The sequence below is a fragment of the Puma concolor genome, chromosome A1 (genome assembly GCF_028749965.1).
Source record: "Puma concolor isolate L17-30 chromosome A1, mPumCon1.1.hap2, whole genome shotgun sequence".
NCBI lineage: Eukaryota > Metazoa > Chordata > Mammalia > Carnivora > Felidae > Puma > Puma concolor.
The window spans coordinates 124,904,459-124,924,675 of record NC_141667.1 but is presented as its reverse complement, the minus strand read 5'-3'; the positions used below and the strand labels follow the sequence as shown (position 1 = coordinate 124,924,675).

The window sequence follows — 20,217 nt, the reverse complement described above, 5'->3', positions numbered from 1 at the left end:
CTCTCTTACTCTGTTTGTCATGCTTTGTATCTCTTTTCTCAGACATTTGTCTCTCTTATCTCTCTGTCTCTTTTATCTTGTCTCTCTTTTGTCTCATCTCTCTTGGGCGCTCTTTGTCAGTCTTTCCTCTTCTTTACCTGTCCTTTCTACTTACCTGTGCTTCTTCCCAGTGGATAAGAATCTTCCCAGGATACCTTGGTTTAGCTCTGTGTGATACTCTATTCTAGGTGCTGGGGATACATCAGTGAATAGAACCTACAAAAATTCCTGCTATCATGGAGCGTATGATCTAGTGGGTAGATAGATAATGAATCATAAAAATAATAATTATATAGTATGTAGGAAGGGGGTAAGTGCTTTGGAAAACCATGAAGTAGGAAAAAGGGGTAAGGTGTTTGGGGGCAGGTCTCAGTTATAAATGGGGTGCTCAGGGCGTATCTCATTGAGAAGGGGACAAGGAAGGAGGGCTTCAGCTTGAGGGAAGAGCACTGTGGGCAGAGAAACAGCCAGTGCAAAGACCTCTTTCAGGGATGGGACAGGGCCCTGCAATGGCTTAGGCAGCGTCTTAAGCCACAGGGCTGACTAACATTTGTTTGTTCACCCAGTGCACCATTCAGTAGGGTTAATAAGCACATACTATGTGCTGGGTGTTCCTTGGCCTTGTGGGGGGTGGGACTGGGGAACAGATGGTAAACAGGGGAACAAACAATATGACAGACATGCTGATGGGGGCTGGGAGGAAGTGAGGAGATAACCTGAGGATTGAAAATAAAGAGAGGGGCCAGAGTGGTGGGTGGTGTGGACCTGCCTTCCTCAGTCTCCCTGAGGAGGTGACATTAAGGCAAGGCCTGAGAGCTATAATGTAGTTGGCCAAGCTGAGAACTTTCAAGCAAAATTTTGACCCAGAGTTACTCTAGTTTGGTAGGGGGATGCCCATGCATTCTGGAAATCCTGGAGGCAGCAGGCCCTGTGCCACCGTGGAGGAAGAGGCCTCCCATTCATTCATTCATTCATTCATTCAGACAAGTGATGTCTACTCTAAGCCAGGTCCAGGCAGGCACTGGGTGGGACCACGCCTGTCCTTTTCACTGCCAAACCCTCGTACCCAGTCCAGGACCTGACACCTAGTGCTCAGTAAGTATCGGCTGAAAGAATAAACAGGAAACAATCCATGTCTGCTCCTGTCCCCGGGGAGTTCCCAGACAGATTGGTGCAGTCCTAGCACCTGTAACGGGGGACACCACAGGAGGATGGTGACTGGTAATTGCATCCCACAGGTCGGGTGGCCCTGGAGAGCCAGATGTGCGGGATGGCTTCAGTGCCACATTCGAGAAGATCGTGGAGTCTGAGCTGCTGCGGGGCACCCAGTACAGCAGCCTCGACTCCCTGGACGTGCTGAGCCTCACGGATGAGAGTGACAGCTGTGTCAGCTTCGAGGCCCCCCTGACACCCCTCATCCAGCAGCGGGCCCGTGATAGCCCTGAGCCAGGGGCTGGCTTAGGCAATGGGGACATGGGGCCTGAGGGAGACATGGGAGCAGCTGGTGGTGATGGGGATCTGGGCAGCCCCCTGCGGCGCTCCATCTCCTGCAGCCGATCAGAGAACGTCCTGAGCCGCCTGTCTCTAACTGCTGTGCCCAATGGCTTCCATGAAGATGGACCCCCGGGTCCAGGTGGGGAGGAGGAGGAGGAGGAGGAGGAGGAGGAAGAGGAGGAGGACACAGACAAGTTGCTGAACTCAGCCAGGTGAGGCAGGACCTAGGTTGGGAACTGGGAGAACCATTGAGCAGATGGGGAAACTGAGATCCAGAGCAGGCAAAGCAAGTTAGGGCAACCCAGTGCACCCAGAGAGAACAAGGTCTCTCTGAGGTATCGTGTCCTTCTTCTGCACCCAGACTTCCCATCCTGGTCCTGAGGTTCCATGCTGCTCTTCTAGGCCTCTCTGGCCTTGGTGGGGCCAGGGAAGTATGCTGTGGGTCGTGTAGCTTCTAGTCATCTCACTGAGGGGCTCTTCTAAATGACTTGATTCTTCCTGATGCACTGGAGCTTCTTTCCCTGCTCTGGCTCCTGCGTGGGTTTTCCAAGGCCTGGGGAGACCTTCCAGCCTCCACCTGGGGCTTCTGACCCTGGGCCTCTGACCCCTTTTCTCCTGTCCCCACCTTCCCTGTGCAGTGACCCCAGCTTAAAGGATGGCTTTTCAGACTCGGACTCAGAGCTGAGCAGCTCGGAGGGGCTGGAGCCTGGCAGCACAGACCCACTGGCCAATGGGTGCCAGGGGGTCAGTGAAGCTGCTCGCCGGCTGGCCCGCCGCCTCTACCACCTTGAGGGCTTCCAGCGCTGTGACGTCGCCCGGCAGCTAGGCAAGAAGTGAGTCTGTCTCCCGTACCCCCCCTCCCCAGGCAAATCCAGTGTCCTCTCAGCCTGAAAGGGGTGTGGGTGACTTCAGTGAGGGGTGCCTGGTGTTGGGGGGCTCCCAGTAGTCCCCAGGAGCTCCTCCTCCTGCCACTGTCCTCATTCCTGGCCTTGCCCTAAATCTGTTTCCTTTCTGGGCTGCCTGGGTGAAGGCCCATGCTCTGGGGGGCGGGGGAATATAGTGGCAGGGCGGTCCCTCAGGGCTGGGGAATGTGATGTGGCATGTGGTTTTGGGACCATGATGATGGTAGTGAGGACACAGCAGTGGGGCAGGGCAAGGGAGAGGAGAACCTGCATCTGCCTGGGACCCATGAGCTGGGAAGGGGTTCTTGGCCCTCATTAAACCCTACTCTCAGTCTTTTGGGACTGGCTAAGGGGGCTGAAGCTACCAAAGCACAAGCCCTGGCCTTGAGACTATGGAAAGGGGACTAGCCAGATGAGAGTCCTGAGGTGCGCAGTGCAGAGGGTGGGGGTGAGTAGGCGGGGACTGTGAGGCTAAGGGAATCACGTGGGGCATCCTGAGCATGTCTGACCATCAGCATGGCCACCTGCCTTTGCCCTTCCTCCAGAGGGCCTCCCACAACCACATTAAGGCACTGAGATGAGCGGAGGCAGTCATAGCCCCCAAGGCAGAGGGGACAGTCCAGCCCCTAGACCCCAAGTCAGAGCTTAGGTCACAGGGGGGTGTTGAGGACAGCTCCACTTGGGATCCTTCCCTCACTTCTCTCCCCCTCCTTCCTCCTCTACCCTTCTCAGCCTCCATGTTCCTGGGCTTGCCTCCTAGCTCTGGCCCAGACATCACAGCAGGACTTCGAAGCCCTGCCTGTCCCCCTGGGCTGTAGTCCCCACCCCCAACCTAATAGCCTTCAGGAGGCTCCTCCAGGAGCCTTGGTTGTGGTTGATCTGCATCCTCCTGTCCTTCTGACCACTCTGCTCCAAGAATTTCCTTCAGCATTTAACTGCTTAACTACGCTTGTCTCTCCCATCTGTAAAACAGAAATTCTTCCTCAGTTACACTTCTTCTCCCAGCCTCTTTGCAGCCAGAATTCTGGGGTTTACTGCCCTGCGTGGCCTCAGCCCCCTCTTCCTCTCCATATTCAGCTCCTGGGGCAGGCTTCTTCCCCACCCAATGCCTGCAGCAGCCCATCTAGGCCAAGGCCATTAGTGGCCTTTGTCTTTGAATATAGTGGCTGCTACCAGGCCTCAACTTACCTGGTTCAACATCACAGACACACACCCCACTGCTTTTTCCTTAAATTTTTTATTATGTGAACTTCAACCATATACAAAACCAGAGAAAATAATATATTAAACCTCCTTTTAGGGGCACTTGGGTGGCTAAGTTGGTTAAGCTTTCAACTCTTGATTTTGGCTCAGGTCATGATCCAGCCCCACAATGGGTTCCGTATTGGCCTCTGGGCTCTGTGCTGACAGTGCAGAGCCTGCTTGGGATTCTCTTTCTCCCTCTCTCTCTCTGCCCCTCTCATGCTCTCTCTCTCAAAACAAACAAACAAACAAACAAACAAACAAGCAAAGAAACAAACATCAACCTTCCCTCCAATCTTCCACATACCCATTACACAGCTTCAAAGTTAATAATATCCACCTACCACCCCCACCCCCACCACCCCCCTTCCTTGCCATTTGTTAAGACTATTTTAAGGCATATTTTAGGCACTCTATCATTTGATCCATAAAAACTTTAGTATATGTCTGTTAATGATAAGGATTTTTATTTTATTTATTTTTTAAAATATTTATTTATTTTGAGAGAAAGTACAAGTGTGGGAGGGGCAGAGATCCCATGATCCCATGCTCATGATTCCATGAGATCATGACCAGAGCCGAAATCAAGAATCAGACAGGGGCGCCTGGGTGGCTCAGTCGGTTAAGTGTCTGACTTTCGCTCAGGTCATGATCTCATCGTTTGTGAGTTTGAGCCCTGCATTGGGTTCTGTGCTGACAGCTCAGAGCCTGGAGTCTGTTTCAGATGCTGTGTCTTCCTCTCTCTCTCTCTCTGTCTCTGTCTCTCTCAAAAATAAATAAATATGAAAAAAAAAAAAAAGGATCAGACAATTAACTGAGCCACCCATGCAACCCTAACTGATAAGGATTTTTAAGTATAATCATAATTCCATTATAATTTTTAACAAAACTTACCCAAAATTCCATAGAATCTCTAACATTTAGTGTCAGTTTAATTTTCTGTCTCAGAAATGCTTCTCTATCAGGATGCAAACAAGGTCCACACGACATTACAGTTGGCCAATATGTCTCTTGAGTCTCCCTCTCTCTCTTTTTTTTCCTTCTCTTAAGTCTCTTAAACAATAGTTTGCCAGGCTGCCTCCTTTTTCTTAAGGCTGTGTATCTGTTGAAGAAACAATCATTTGTCCAGAAGAATTTTCCACGATTTGGATTTGGTGTCCCCGCGGAGTTACCTCACGCTTTCCCTATTGCCTCAGTCCCTAGTCTCCTGTAAATGGGAGGGAGAGCTTGGGGCTTGAGTAGGTTCAGGTGGAAATTCGTTCTCTTTCCTGTCAAGAATTCATCAACTTCGGTCTCCTTGAAACACTCGTGGCCTCCAGGATACTGTATCCCTTCTTCTCTGGCTGCTGTTTTCTCAGTCTCCTTTACTGGCTCCCTCTCTCTTCTCAGTCGGCCTGCATCCTTAAGAGGGACTTCCTCTGATCTCCGTCCTGAGTCTGCACCTTCCTCTTGCATGGGCTCATCCTTTCTTCCAAGTCATTAACCAGCTCACAGCTCTCACAGGGGTACATCCAGCTCTACCTGTTGGACAGCTGTGGACACCTCCCCCCAGGGCCACCTCCAGTGTCATGCCCCACACGATTCCATCTCCCGTGGATTCTTCCTCTGAAATCTCCTTCCCAACCCCTCTGGGAGAGCCACTGCAGCCCCCGGGGGGGGGGGGGGGGTCTCCACTCAGCAGGTGGTGTTCCACATTCAGATCTGACCACTCACGCATCTCCTCCCTGCTTTATACCCTTCCAAATCACTAACCCATCCTTCCCTTGCCCCTCAGGCCCTGCTCCCTCCCTCATCTCTTGCTGCTATGTTCCTGCTGTCTGGCTCCAGCCACATGGCCCTGCTGAGAGCTTCTTAGACATGTTGTGCAGTTTCCTCTACTGGGGACACTTTGTATCATCCCTCTCCCTACTCCCTTCCCCTGACTGGCTTACTTTCTGAGACAGCACCTCCTTTCTAAAACCTTCCTAATGCCCCTCCCAAGGATAAGCTGTCAGAGTCCAACTTGCCAGCAGCGGGAGGCAACCTAGGGAAGGGCAGGTCAGGTGGGTGGGTCACGGTACCCCAGGGCCCACTCCCCATGTACCTCCTATTGTTTGCTATGCCCTATTTCTAATGGATACCTCATGCTCTCCTGACAGTAACGAGTTCAGCAGGCTGGTGGCTGGGGAGTATCTCAGTTTCTTCGACTTCTCAGGCCTGACTCTGGACCGAGCGCTCAGGTCAGTGGGGTTGGGATGGGGCGGTGCCCACAGGTGGTACAGGCCACTGTCTGGATTCTCATGCCAGCTGTATCCTAAACTTGCTGTGCATCCTTGGGCAAGTCTCTTGACCCCTCTGGGAAGGCTGTGGAGAAGGGGCCATGAGCACGTCAGCAGTCCAACAACTCAGTGAGTGCCTGCTATGTGGTGGGCTGAGGATATGAAGATATGAAGGTGGGAATGTGGGCCGGACTTTTAAGAGAGGCAAGGGCAAAGGGCTTGCCTGTATTGAGTACTTCCTGTTTGCCAGAGGCAGTAGATCTTTATACTCCCTGCTGACTTCATTCATCCTCACCACACCCCTGTAGGGTAGGGTTATCTTTGCCATTTACAAATGAAGAACCAGCTGATAGGTAAAGTGATTCCCTTCAGTCACTGAGGGGGGAGATGACAAAAATGGGATTTGATCTCAGGTCCTATTGGTGTTTGGACAGAGTATCTTTCAGGAGGGTCAGGTACAGGCCTCGGTGTGGGGAGGAGTGGATGGAGTTCCGCCCAGGGTCTAGCAGTCCTTGGTGGCAGGGCCCGCGAGGAGTCACCAGGCCACAGCCCTAGGGGCGGGGGACAGCAGTCTCTGAGCTAAGTGGGGGGTGGTCCCAAATGTTAGATCTCACCATGTCCCACATGTCTCTTACACTTAAAAAAATGTATTTTCCATTCTTTTTTCTCTACTTCGCTTGGGATATTTTCTGTTGACCTGCTTTTAGTTCACTTCTCCTTTTTTCTGTGTCTAATATTCTGTTAAACCCATTTACTGAGTTTTTACTTTTAACTATTATATTTTTCAGTTCTAGATTTTCATTTTGTTATTTTTTAATTTTTTAATTTTTAAAAAATATTTTTACTTAATTTCATACCCAACATGGGGCTCAAACTCACAATGCCGAGATCAGGAGTTGCATGTATATCTGACTGAGCCAGCCAGGTGCCGCCCAATTTTTAAAAAATAGATTCTAATTCTCTGGGGGAATTTATTCTCATCTTTTCACGCATTTTCTCCACCGTTCCCTCTCTTTTTGAACAGAAATATATATATTATATATAATAAATATATTTTTATATATAAAATATATATTATATATATACAAAATATTTTTAAAATGTTTGTTTTTGAGAGAGAAAGAGAGAGAGCATGCAAGCAGGGGGAGGAGCAGGGAGAGGGACAGAGGATGCAAAGTGGGCTCTATGCTGACAGCAGAAAGCCCAGTGCTGGGCTCAAACTCACGACTGCTAGATCATGACCTGAGCTGAAATCAAGAGTCGGATGCTTCACCAACTGAGCCACTCAGGTGCCCCTGAACATATATATATATATATATATATATATATACACACACACACATATATATATATGTGTGTATGTATATGTATATATGTATATATGTATATACATACACATATATATACATATATATGTACGTATATGTGTATGTGTATACACGTGTGTATATACACATACACATATATATTTATTTATTTAAAATATTTTTTTTTTAAATTTTTTTTTTTTCAACGTTTATTTATTTTTGGGACAGAGAGAGACAGAGCATGAACGGGGGAGGGGCAGAGAGAGAGGGAGACACAGAATCGGAAACAGGCTCCAGGCTCTGAGCCATCAGCCCAGAGCCTGACGCGGGGCTCGAACTCCCGGACCGCAAGATCGTGACCTGGCTGAAGTCGGACGCTTAACCGACTGCGCCACCCAGGCGCCCCTATTTAAAATATTTTTAAAATTTATGCTTATTTTTGAGAGAGAGAGAGAGAGAGAGAGTGTGTGAGCAGGGGAGGGGCAAAGAGAGAGGGAGACACAGAATCTGAAGCCGGTTCCAGCTTCTGAGCTGTCAGCACAGAGTTCAATGTGGTGCTTGAACTCATAGACCACAATATCATGACCTGAGCTGAAGTTGGACTCTAAACTGACTTGAGCCACCCAGGACCCCTATATATCATATATATATATGATATATATATATGATATATATATATATCATATATATATCATATATATCATATATATGTATCATATATATCATATATATGTATCATATATATCATATATATGTATCATATATATCATATATATATCATATATATATATCATATATATATATGATATATAAGATATATATATCTTAATGTTTATTATTTTGAGAGAGAGAGAGAAGAATGCTCACACGGTGGGGGAAGGGCACAGAGAGAGGGAAAGAGAATCCCAAGCAGGCCTTGCACTGCCACTGCAGAGCCTAATGTGGGGCTTGATCTCGCAAACTGTGAGATCATGACTTGAGTGGAAATCAAGAGTTGGACACTTAACCAACTGAGCCACCTAGGCACCCCTCTTTTTGAACGTATTAATCATAGTTATTTCGAAGTCCTTGTCTGCTCATCACAATGTCTGTACTGTTGGAATCAGCTGTATCTGTTTCTATTGTCTCTTTTTCTTCTCTTGGTTTTCCATCCATATATCCTGTTTCTCTGCATGTTCAGTGATTTTTTTTTTATTAGATGCTGTGCATTTTGTATGGAATTATAGTGGCTCTAGGTTATTATATACTCCTCCCACAAAGGTTTACCTTTTCCTTTCCTGGGCAATTAGAGGGGGTCAGGGGGTGCAGTCTTAATCCAACCAGGGATGAGCTGAAGAGAGGCTGCACAAAAGTTTGGTAAACTTCAGCGTTCCCCCTTATCCACTGGAAGCCTAATGTGTTCACTGTGGTCTCTTCCTTTGGTGGGTCCTGAATCCTAATTGCATTTCCTCAGTGTGGCAAGAGTGTCATAAAAACCCCAATTCCTCTACTTCTCAGAGGCTTTCTGCTTAGCTTCTTAGCATCTTGCCCCTCACATCTTCAGAATTTGGCCAATGTCTCTAAGGGAACACTGGCCATGTGTTCACAGCCCCTCAGGTCTCCAGGTTTGTGTCTTAAGCTCCCTGAAGCCACCAAGTGTTCTGCGTCTTGCCTTTGCCAATAATCAACAATGCCCCCAAGGAAAAAGCAGCTGTAGACCAGCCCCTCACCTCAGCCCTTCTGGCCTTCTGGTTTTTGTGGCATCAGTGGCTTCCTGATAGCTTTAGAGAGATTCATTCTGTCTCGCTTATCTCAGGTTCTCAGTGGAAGTGTCAGTCTGCTGCAGGGCGCTGTATCCTGAGCTGAGTGTGAAGTATGCATTGGGATGAGGAAGGTTGGTTGGAGAAGATGTTCACTAGGGTCAGCTCATGATCAGAGGCGTGGGTGCTTGGCTGGAGAACCTTGTATACCAGCCCAGTAGATTTAGGCTCGACTGCACAGGCACCGGGGAGCCACAGAACGTGCTGGGTATAAAACAGTGTTTTGGGAGGTAGTGCTGGTGGCCTTTGATCTGGAGGTGTGCAGGTTTCTGAAGAGGGTCTGGTGGGAAAGGACAGGCGTGAGATGGGCAGTGGGACTAGAGGAAAGGTTGGTGTGAGGGGTCATCCGGAGGATTGACTAGAGGGATTTGTGTTGCCAGACTTCAGTGGGGGAGGTTGGGCAGTGGTAAGGCTGACCCTGGGGGCCTCCTGAGGGTTTGGTGGTGGCCATGTTGGGTTGTGGCTTGGTGAGGACCCCTGGGGAAGGGGTATTTGGACTGATGAGTAGGAGCTGGATGGATGGCTTGTAGGTAGGACAAATCAAGGTTGAGATGGGAGATGGATTCTAAAAAGTCCTAGTGGAGTGTAGTTAGAGGGGGCGGGCAGAGCTGGGTGCCGGGTGGGGAAAGAGAACAGGGAATAGGAGAGACCAGAGCCGGGAAGGAGAGTACTAGAGGGCAGACAGAGTGGGTTGGTTTTTTTTTTTTTAATGTTTATTTATTTAATTTTGGCGGGGGAGGGGCAGAGAGAGAGGAAAGATAGAGAATCCCAAGCAGACTCCACACTGTTAGCACAGAGTCTGATGCTGGGGCTCGATCTTACAAACCTTGAGGTCATAACCTGAGTCAAGATCTAGAATCAGCCTCTCAACTGACTGAGCCACTCAGGCGCCCCCAGAATGTTTTTGTCTGACAGTTGTTGACTGATTGGGATTGAAGTAGAACGTGGTCTGCAGTTTGAGATGCCTTGGGAGGCTTAGAGGCTAAGGGCTGGCCAAGATGGACTCACGGGTCTCAGGGTGCCTTAGGAGCAGCATGAGAGAGCATAAAGCAAAATAGGCTTTCAAGGAACCAAATGAACCATGGCAAAGTTAGGAACGAACTAGTCTCGTGAACCCTGGACAGATAGAGGCTCAAGTTTGCTCAGCTTGCAGTTTTCCTTCCCAAGAAGAGTTGTGCCTCAGCCCCATCTCCCAGCCCCTCTGGTTTTGCTATCAACTCTCATGGGCCCCTGAGAGCCAGTGACTTTTGAAGCAGGCAAGGAGAGGGGTTCAGAGCTGCCCAGTAGAGGAGCAAAAGTCCTTCCAGATAGCTTCAGCCCGCTCAGAGGCATGGGGCAGTGAACGTGCCTGTGCTGTCTAGGGTGTGAATGTGGTGTGGGAGGTTGGGGGGAGGGGACCTTGGAGGGATAGGAGAGACAGGTGGCATGATCATGAAGGCCAGAACATGAGAAGTTTGGCCGTTATCCTGACTGCTTTGGTGAGCCAATGACAGGTTTTAAGCAGGGACGAGTCTCGACTACATGTTTGTTTAGAAAGGCCATTCGGTATCTGCAGGGAAGATGTATCAAGGAGGTGCAGGGGTGTACCTGTCTGGAGGCTGCTGCGGGTGTCCTGGGCATATGATGAGGGCAGAGGAGGAGGAGGATTTGAGATCAGGGGTGAAGAACAAGCTGTTGGGACTTGGCGACAGCTCAGATTTGGGGTGGGGGAAGAATGAGGGAGGCCAGGGTGGGGCCTGGGGCTCAGCTGGTGGCACATCCGTTGAGGAGCAGGAATGACTGAGGAGGAACAGTCTGAGGGGCAGCTGTGGCCAATCCAGGCCCCGCCAGAGAGGATGGAGAGAGGGGTGGGTATTTATCCTGAAGCAGAGCTGATGGTAGCCCTGAGGTGCTCATCTGCCTTTGTTCTTCATAATCTGTCCCCTGCTTCCTTCCTGGAGGGCACTGAGGACTGAAATTCTAAATGCCCTTAGCCTCCACACTCCAGAGGCTGTCCTGTGGGCCAAGATGTCCCCCTTGGCCCAGATGCTGGGGCCCTAGAGCCCTGGCCCACTCTGGCAGGTTTATGTGGTATGTGTGTGTGGGGATTCCTACCCTAGACTGGTTCGGGGACTCTAGGAGGCCTTCAGCATCCTTGAATTGCCTTCCAGAACCTTCCTGAAGGCTTTCCCACTGATGGGGGAGACGCAGGAGCGTGAGCGGGTCCTTACACACTTCTCCCGCCGGTACTGCCAGTGCAACCCGGATGACAGCACCTCGGAAGGTACGGCCATCTGTCCCACCTGCCGCCCCTGCTGGGCCCTGGCTTCCTCCTACCCTTGGTCCATGTGCCACCTCTGTCCTGTTCAGTGAACATTGAATGATGGCACATAGAGTGGGGTCTGCTTGCTGGACGAGAGACCTTCCAAATGTCTTGCCCATTGTCATTCTCTGTGCCTGGAAGTCCTCGATCCTAGAGTCAGTCTTTTGGTTTTTCATTCTCCCTGCTCCCCCTGGCAGTGCTGATTCTTGGTGTGGTAGGAGTCCTGGTGTGGAGGTCTGGGTTGGGGCCCTCTTCGCCCTCTTAGCAGCAGCACTTTCCTGTGGATGGACTCGAGTCCCAGGAACTGGGGGACTAGGCCAGTTATTGGAGGAGACAAAGGCCAAGGCAGGGACATAGTCCACGACCCATAGCCACTCCTGGGTCTGAGTGTCAGGATAAGTTTGGTCACAGGAGGCAGGAGTCTGGCCTATAGCAGGCCCAGGGAGCTCAGGTCCCTTGTGAGGGAGGGGTTGGCCCTGACCTGGGGCAGGCAAGTGACTCTGGTGTTGCAGTGGGGGGGTAGAGCAGGAAGCGTCACATAGCTTCTGGGCCCTGAGGTGCATTTGGCTGGTGGCTGGCCTCTTCCTCTCTCCAAGGTCTTCAGGTTGGCTCTGTCAGGAGACAGGTGGGTGGCTGGGTTTGAAGAAATGGGTCCTCACACTGAGGGTGCCACCATCTCTGATTTAGATGGGATCCACACGCTCACCTGTGCTCTGATGCTGCTCAACACGGACCTGCACGGACATGTGAGTTGGGGAGGCAGGAAAGGGGCATGTGCTCGCACTGACCCACCCCTGCACTGTCCTGGGGCTCACTCTTTCTCCCATCCCCCTTCCTGATCCCTGCTTGCTGGCCATGGTTCTTTAAGCAGACCTGGGAGTTGGACAACTTGGCTTCTAGGCTTGGCTCTGCCTTAGTTTATTCACCTGAGATCTGCCAGGATGCCTTGCCCCCAAGCAGAGAGTATAGCTGAGGCACAGGGAAATTGGGGTTTGCTAAATAAGACATGCCAGCCCCAGCTGTGTCGACTCCAGGCATTGCTAAAGAGCTAGTGCTCTTCCTGCCCCTGTCTGGCAAGTCCGGATGTGGCCCTGTTGAAGTGCCTCGCCCCAGGCAGCCCCCACCTGTCAAATGGTAGGTTGCCCTCAGGAGGCGGTCTCATCACCCCGACCCACCCCCAGGCAATTAGTGAAGTAAAAGGTGGGTGCCCCAGGCTGTGAGGCTGTGCCATCACAGGCCTGGGCTCTCTGTGTTGCTTGTGGCTCAATAACTCCTTCTTCTCTCCTTCCTCTGCTCCGGGGACCCCCCCTCTTTGGTCTCTCTTGCCCTCCTTCAGGTGGTAAGTGTAGCCGGTGGTGTGCATGCCCTGTGAGCCTAGACCTCGCATCTCCATGTTACCCCTTCTGTGTCCCTCATCACCTCATCTGCCCCGTCATTGCTCATCCAGGGGTGGTCAGAGCCCCTGTGTTGGGTTGGGGATATTTCGTTGACACATGGGGACCACAGGCCAAGTCTGGTTCTGGAGTTAACCGGGAAAGTTCAGGGCACATAGATTGGAAGAAAGAGCTAGGACAGACCCAGCTTCAGATCCTGCTCTTGCCTCCAAGTGGAGGCTCTGTGACGCTGGACAAGACATTGAGCGTCAGATTCTGCATCTGTGAGGTGGGAATAATGATTTCCTGACAAGTGGCCTGGGGAGGATGGAGAGAATTAATATGCACAACACCAAGCATCAAGGTTGGGTACCTAGTAAGGATTTAATTATGAATAACATCATTATGTAAGAATAACAATAGGACTCATTATTGATATTAAGATTTAAATGAGGGAGAGCCCCAAGGCCTAGCCTGTAGATCCCTGGAGAGTTAAGAATGTGAAGACCATAGCCTAATGGCAACCTGAGAGGGCATGGGTACACTGGGGCACCTGACTAGGAAGGGTGCCGGCCTTGGTGACCTCGGCTTAAGGAGTAGTCATGTGACAGTTTCCTTTATGTCTGCCTGGGCTGGCAGCCTGCTTGTGGAACAGGAGAGTAGATGTGTGCCTTCCCTGGGAATGTCTCCAGAACTAATACCCATTAACCGGCTAATGTTCCCCCAAGACTGCTCGCTTTGTATGGAGAGCAGGTATTGCTACTGTACCTTAAAAGGAGCATTAAACACACCCCTCCTCTCCCGATTCCCACCCTTGGTTGGGCCTGAGGGCAATCTTAGGACCCAGTTACTGCTTTGCCAAGTCATGGATGCTCCGTGGTTAAGAACTGCAACAGCCACTTAGGTCAAGGGTACCCCTGAGCTTGGTGGGCTGTAGCTGCCCACCCCCCACATCAATGCCGGCAGCTGAGGAGGAACATCAGCACCTTCCCAGAGCAGAAGTGGGTGGGGCAGGTTTGCGGTTTCTGGAGCCAACAGACACTGAGGATCCCGTCTTTCTCTCTTGAGGCAGTATTGCAAAAGGATCAGGAGAAAGCGTTCTGGGTCAGAGTCCCCAGTATTTCCCCACAGGACAGCTGTGTGGCCTGGGGCAAGTTACCTCACTAAACCTCCCATTCACCTTCATAAAGTTCCTGTGAGGCTTAAGGAGACAGAACTTGTGAAGTACTCAGCTCCCCCTCGGGTTGCAGTTAGTGTGAGCTCTCTCCAAAGGCTCCCAATTGAAGCAGCTCCCCCTGCTTTGTGCTCCCCCGCCATCCCCCACTCCTCTGCTCTCTGGAGACTGAGTGCTGGAGACTGAGTGCCGGCTGGATGTGGGGATCTCAGGAACGTGGGGCCTGCTAGAGCTCCAGACAACTTCTGTGGTCAGAGAAAGAGGCAGTAAAGGAGCTGGCAGAGGGTAGGTGCATGTTCTTCAGGTGGACAGTTTTAGTAGCTATTTCATGTAGGCTTGAAGAGAAAGTTCATTCTGCAGTTGTTGGTTGAAACGTTGTGTATGTAGATAAGGTCAAGTCTTTTCACTGTGTTGTGCAAATCTTACATATCCTTACTGATTTTTTTTTAATCGTGGTCAAATACACATAACATACCATCTTAATCATTTTAAAGTGCACAATTCAGTGGAATTAAGTATACTCATATGGTGTGCTATCATCACCACTCTGTACTTCCAGAACTTTCTTGTCACCCCGAACTGGGGTTGTAATGTTGCAGGGTTTCCTGTACCCATTAGCAGCCACTCTCCATTCTCTCCTCCCCCCAGCCCCTGGCAACCACTAATTTGCTTTCTGCATCTATGGATTTGCTTATTCTGTATATTTAATGTGAATTCACTCATAAAATATATGGCTTTGTGTTTGGCTTCTTTCACTTAGCATATGTCTTCAAGGTTTGTCCATGTTACAGCATGTGTCAATATTTCATTCTTTTTTATGACCAGATAATATTCCATTGCACGGATGTCCCATGTTTTATGTATCTATTTATCTGTTGATGTATATTTGAGTTGTTTCCTCCTTCTGGGTAGTGATTATGATTTATGCTGCTGTGAACATTTGCGTCCAGTCTTTTTTTTTGTTTGAACACCTGTTTTCAATTCCCAAGAGTAGACTAGGTATATCATATGCTTATTTGGTGCCTAACTTTTTGAGGAACTGTGGAAATGTTTTCCATAGTGGCTGAACTGTTTTAAATTCCCACTGCCAGTACATGAGGGTTTTAGTTTTTCCACATCCTCTTTAATGCTTCTTTCTTTTTTGATAGCCATTCTGGGGGATATGAAGTGCTGTCTGATTGTGGTTTTGATCTACATTTTCCTGATGACTAATGATGTTGAGCATCTTTTCATGTTTTTTTGACCATTTGTATATCTTCTTTGGAGAAATGCCTATTTGAGTACTTTGCCCATATTTTGGATTAAAAAAATTTAACAATTGTAGTAAAAAAAAATTTTTTTTAATTGGGGTAAAAGATGTATAACACTAAAGTTACCATCTTATATAATGTAGGTCAGTAGTGTTAAGTCTATTCACATTGTTGTGCAAGTAATCTCTGGAACTTTTTCATCTTCCCAAACTGAAATTCTACACATATTAAACAACTACTCCTCAACACCCCTCTCCACCTTGCTACTGACAACTACCTTTCTCCTTTATGTTTCTGTGAATTTGACTATTCCAGATTCCTCATACAAGTGGAATCATACAGAATTTATATTTTTGTGACTCATTTATGCCATGTAGTATAATGTCCTAATGGTTCATCCATGTTATAGCATGTGACAGAATTTTTAAGGCTAAGTAATATTCCATTGTATGTATGTATTCCATTTTGTTTGTCCTTTCATCTGCTGATGGACACTTGGATTGCTTTCACCTTTTGGTTTTTGTGAATAATACTGCTATGGATATATGGATGTGCAAATATTTCTTTGAGACCCTGCTTTAAATTCTGTTAGGTATATGTTCACTTTCTGAACAGCCATACTGTTTTCCATAGTGACTGAACCATTTTACATTCCGACCAGCAGGGCACAAATTTTCTAATTTTACTACATCCTTGCTGACACTTATTTTCTGTGTTTTGATAGTAGCCATCCTTTTTTTAAATGTTTATTTCTGAGAGAGAGAGAGAGAGAGAGAGAGCGAGCACGAGCAGAGAAGGGGCAGAGAGAGAGACACCCACACACAGAATCCAAAGCAGGTTCCAGGCTCTGAGCTGTCAGCACAGAGCCCAACACAGGGCTTGAACCCATGAAGTGTGAGATCATGACCTGAGCTGAAGTCGGATGCTTAACTGACTGAGCCATCCAGGCGCCCCAATAATAGCCATCCTAATGACTGTGGAGTTATATCATCTCATTGTGGTTTTGGTTTGCATTTCCCTAATGATTTGTGATGTTGAGCGTCTTTTCATATGCTTATTGATCATTTATACATTTTCTTAGGAGAATCGTTCCTTAAAACCCTTTGCTCATTTTTAATTGCATAGTTTGTGCTTTTGTTGTTGAGTTTATATATTTTGGATACTGTACCCTTATCAGATATATGGTTAGCAGAAATTTTTCCCATTCTGTAAGTTGTCTTTTCACTCTCTTGATATATCTTTTGGTGCACAAAAGTTTTTAAGTTTGAAGAAGTCCTATTTATTTATTTATTTATTTATTTATTTATTTATTTATTTATTTATTTATTTATTTTTGCTCGCTTGCTTGCTTGCTTGCTTGCTTGTGTTTTGGTGTCATCTAAGAAACCATTACCAAATCCAAGATTACAAAGATTTATCTCTATGTTTCCTTTTGAGAGTTTTATGGTGTTGGGTCTTATGTTTAGATCTTTGATCCATTCTGAGTTAATTTTTATATATGGAGTGAAGTAAGGGTTCAGTTTCATTCTTTTGCTGTGGGTATCCAGTTGTCCCAGCACCGTTTGTTAAAGAGACTATTCTTTCCTCATTAGATGGTCTTGGCTATGTTAATTGACTGTAATATTACAATATGTAAGTGTATCAAAGTAACACACTGTATACCATAAATGGATGCAATGTTATATGTCAGATTTACTCAATAAAAAACATTCAGATGTCCACAGAGGTATGGGTGTGTTTATGGGCTCTTAAGTTAGTGCCATTGATCTATATGTCTATTCTTAGGTCAGTGCTCCACTATCTTGATTACCTTTGTCTGTAGTAAAAGTTTTCTTTTTTGACTTTTTTTTATTTTGAGAGAGAGCGAGCTAGAGAGAGGGAGCAAGCACAAGTGAGGGAACGGCAGAGAGGGAGACAGACAGGGAATCCCAATCCCAATCTGTACTGACAGTGTGAAGTTTGAACCCAAGAACCATGAGATCATGACCTGAGCTGAAATCAAGAGTCAGATGCTTAATGGATTGAGTCAGCCTGTAGTAAGTTTTGATATCCGGAAGTGTGTGTGAGTCTTCCAACTTTGTTCTTTTGCAAGTTTTGGCTATTGGGAGCCCTTACAGTTCCATATGAATTTGAATATAAAGTTTTACATTTCTGCAAAAAGGCCATTGGGATTTTGATGGGGGTTGCATTGAATCTATAGATCAATTTGGGAGTATTACCATTGTAGCTATATTAAGTCTTCCAATCCCTGAACACTAGATGTCATTTTTTTATTTAGGTCTTCAATTTCTTTTGTCAATCTTTTGTAGTTTTCAGTATACAGATCTTTTACCTCCTTGGTTACATTTATTTCTAAGTATTCTTTTTAATATTATTGTAAATGAAATTGTTTTCTTAATTTCATTTTATGATCATTCTTTACCAACATAGAAATATAATTAATTTTTGTGTGCTCTTATGTTCTGCAACTTTCCAGAATGTGTTTATTTTTTGGTATATTCTTTAGGATTTTCTGTATACAAGATCATGTCATTTGTGAATAGATAGAGTTTTCCTTCTTCCTTTCTAATTTGGATGCCTTTTACTTCTTTTGCTTGCCTAATTGCTCTGGCTGGAACTTCCAGGACAATGTTGAATAGAAATGGGGAAAGTGGGCATTCTTGCCTTTTCCTGATCTTAGGGGAAAAGCTTTCAGTCTTGTACCATTGAGTATGATGTTAGCTGTGAGTTTTTCATAAATGCTTTTTAGTATTCTGAGGAAGTTCTATTCCTAGTTTGTTGGGTGTTTTTTTTTTTTTTTTAAGTGAAAGAAGGGTTGAATTTTGTGAAATGCTTTTTCTGCATCAGTTGAGAGGATCATGTGGTTCCCCCCTGCCTTCATTCTATTAATGTGGTGTATTACATTGCTAGATTTCTGTGTGTTGAACCACCTTGCATTACTGGGATACATTCCATTTGGTCATGCTATATAATCCTTTCAAAATGCTGCTGGATTCTGTTTGCTAGTATTTTATTGAGGGTTTTGCATTTATATTCCTAAGGGATATTGTTACGTAGTTTTCTTGTGATGTCTTTTTCTGGTTTTGGTATAAGGTAATGTTGGCCTTATAGAATGAGTTAGGGAGTTTTCCCGCTTCAATTTTTTGGAAGAGTTTGAGAAGTATTGGTGTTAATTTTTCTCTAAATGTTTGGTAAAGTTTACTGAAGCCATCTGGTTCTGGACTTTTCTTTTGTGAGGTTTTTAATCATTGATTCAGTCTTTTTATTTCTTATAGATCTATTCAAATTTCCTATTTCTGCTTGAGCATTTTTGATAGTTTGTGTGTTTCTAGGAGATTGTCCATTTTATCTCGTTGTTAATGAATTGTTTAGTATTCTTGTTCTTCGTGTTACTGAGAGAACAGTGTTAAAATTCCCAACCAAGATTGTGAATGTGTCATTCTCTTTTTTTGGTTCTCTAAATTTTTGTCTTTTATTTTTTGAGACTATATTATTAGGTGCATACACATTTAGAATGCTTATATCATCTGACAGATTGGCCCTTTTATCACTATGAAAATGTCTCTTTTTATCTCTAGTAAGTTTTCTTGTCTTCAAGTCTATTTTGTCAGGTACTAGTGTGGTTATACTGGAGTTCTTTTGTTAGTGTTTGCATGTACAGTATATGTTTTTCCATCCTTTGTTTCTAAGATTTCTGTCCCTTTATTTAAGAGGTCTTCTTGTATGATATACTTAAAAACAAGTCTGATAGTCTTTGCCTGTTAATTTGACCATTTAATGAATTACTAATATAATTAAATTTAAACATACCAGGATATGATTTGTTTTCTCTGACTTACCTTTTCTATGTTCCTTTCCCCTCCTTTTTTTTTTTTTTTTTTTTTTTGCCTACTTTTGGATTATTAAAGTATTTTTTACAATTTCCTTTTATCCCAGGGGCGCTTGGGTGGCTCAGTCAGTTAAGCGTCTGACTCTTGATTTCGGCTCAGGTCATGATCTCACAGTTCATGAGATCTAGCCCCGGGTCAGGCTCTGCACTGACTGTGAGGAACCTGCTTGGGATTATTTCTCTCTCTTTCTGTCCTTCCCCTGCTCACACTCATGCTCTCTCTCTCTCTTTCTCAAATGTTAAACTTAAAAAAAAAAAAGAATTCCTTTTTATCCCATTAACCTGTTAAGTTGTTCATTCTTTCAGAATTCTTTTGTTGGTTTGCAATGTGCATCCTAACTTATTAATGTACTTTTGCCACTTCCTGAGGGATGAAATAACCTTAAAACGCTTTAACTTCATTTCTCCTTTTATTGCCCTCTCAACTTATGTATCACCATTATCATCTTTTAAACTATTATATTTCTCTCTATACTTTGTTCCCCAGAAAACTTTCTTATTGTTTTATACAATCAGTATTCATTTAGATGTAGCCACCTTTTTGCTGCTCTTCATTCCTTTCTACTTTTTCATGCTTCCATCTGGGATAATTTTCCTCTTGTCGGAAGAAGTCCCTTTAGTGTTTCCTTTCTTTTTTTTTAATGTTTATTTATTTTTGAGGCAGAGAGAGACAGAGTATGAGCAGAGGAGGAGCAGAGAGAGAGGGAGACACAGAATCTGAAGCAGGTTCCAGGCTCTGAGCTGTCAGCACAGAGCCCGATGCGGGGCTTGAACTCACAAGCTGTGAGATCATGACCTGAGCTGAAGTCGGCTGCTCAACCGACTGAGCCACCCAGGCGCTCCTAGTGTTTCCTTTCTTAATTTCATCTTTTTTTGTTGTTGAAATATGACTGGGGTATTGCCCAGGGCCCCTTGTCCTTGCTGGGCCCTGCACTCCAGTTTTTGTTCTCCACTCCTCCTGACCTCTCAGTTGTTCGGCCTTTTGGCCACTGCTTGTGAGTTGGCAAATGCTTCAAGGAGGAAACCTTCTCCTTATTGGGCTCACGTCTCCATGCTTCCTTTCTTTGTAGGATCTTTACCCTTGAAGTCCTCACTGCTCTGTATTTCTCCAATGCCTTCCCGCAGATGTTTTATTAATATCTTGACCAGCAGTTGTTTCTGTTAGGAAGATTCATTTGCAACAAGATA

General features: G+C 46.3%; 1 protein-coding gene across 6 annotated transcripts in view; it reads left to right on the top strand.

Annotated features, from left to right (window-relative positions):
• The window catches only part of PSD2 (pleckstrin and Sec7 domain containing 2), a 56,836-nt gene that overhangs the window by 23,004 nt on the left and 13,615 nt on the right, over positions 1-20,217 (top strand). For 5 of the 6 annotated variants that reach the window (XM_086702823.1, XM_086702820.1, XM_086702815.1 and 2 more), the window contains 5 exons: positions 1,278-1,745; positions 2,172-2,366; positions 5,816-5,896; positions 11,192-11,304; positions 12,031-12,093. In XM_086702823.1, coding sequence (XP_086558949.1) covers positions 1,278-1,745; positions 2,172-2,366; positions 5,816-5,896; positions 11,192-11,304; positions 12,031-12,093 — 920 coding nt within the window. The remainder of the gene's footprint in view (positions 1-1,277; positions 1,746-2,171; positions 2,367-5,815; positions 5,897-11,191; positions 11,305-12,030; positions 12,094-20,217) is intronic. The other variant, XM_025923921.2, reaches the window with a different exon arrangement.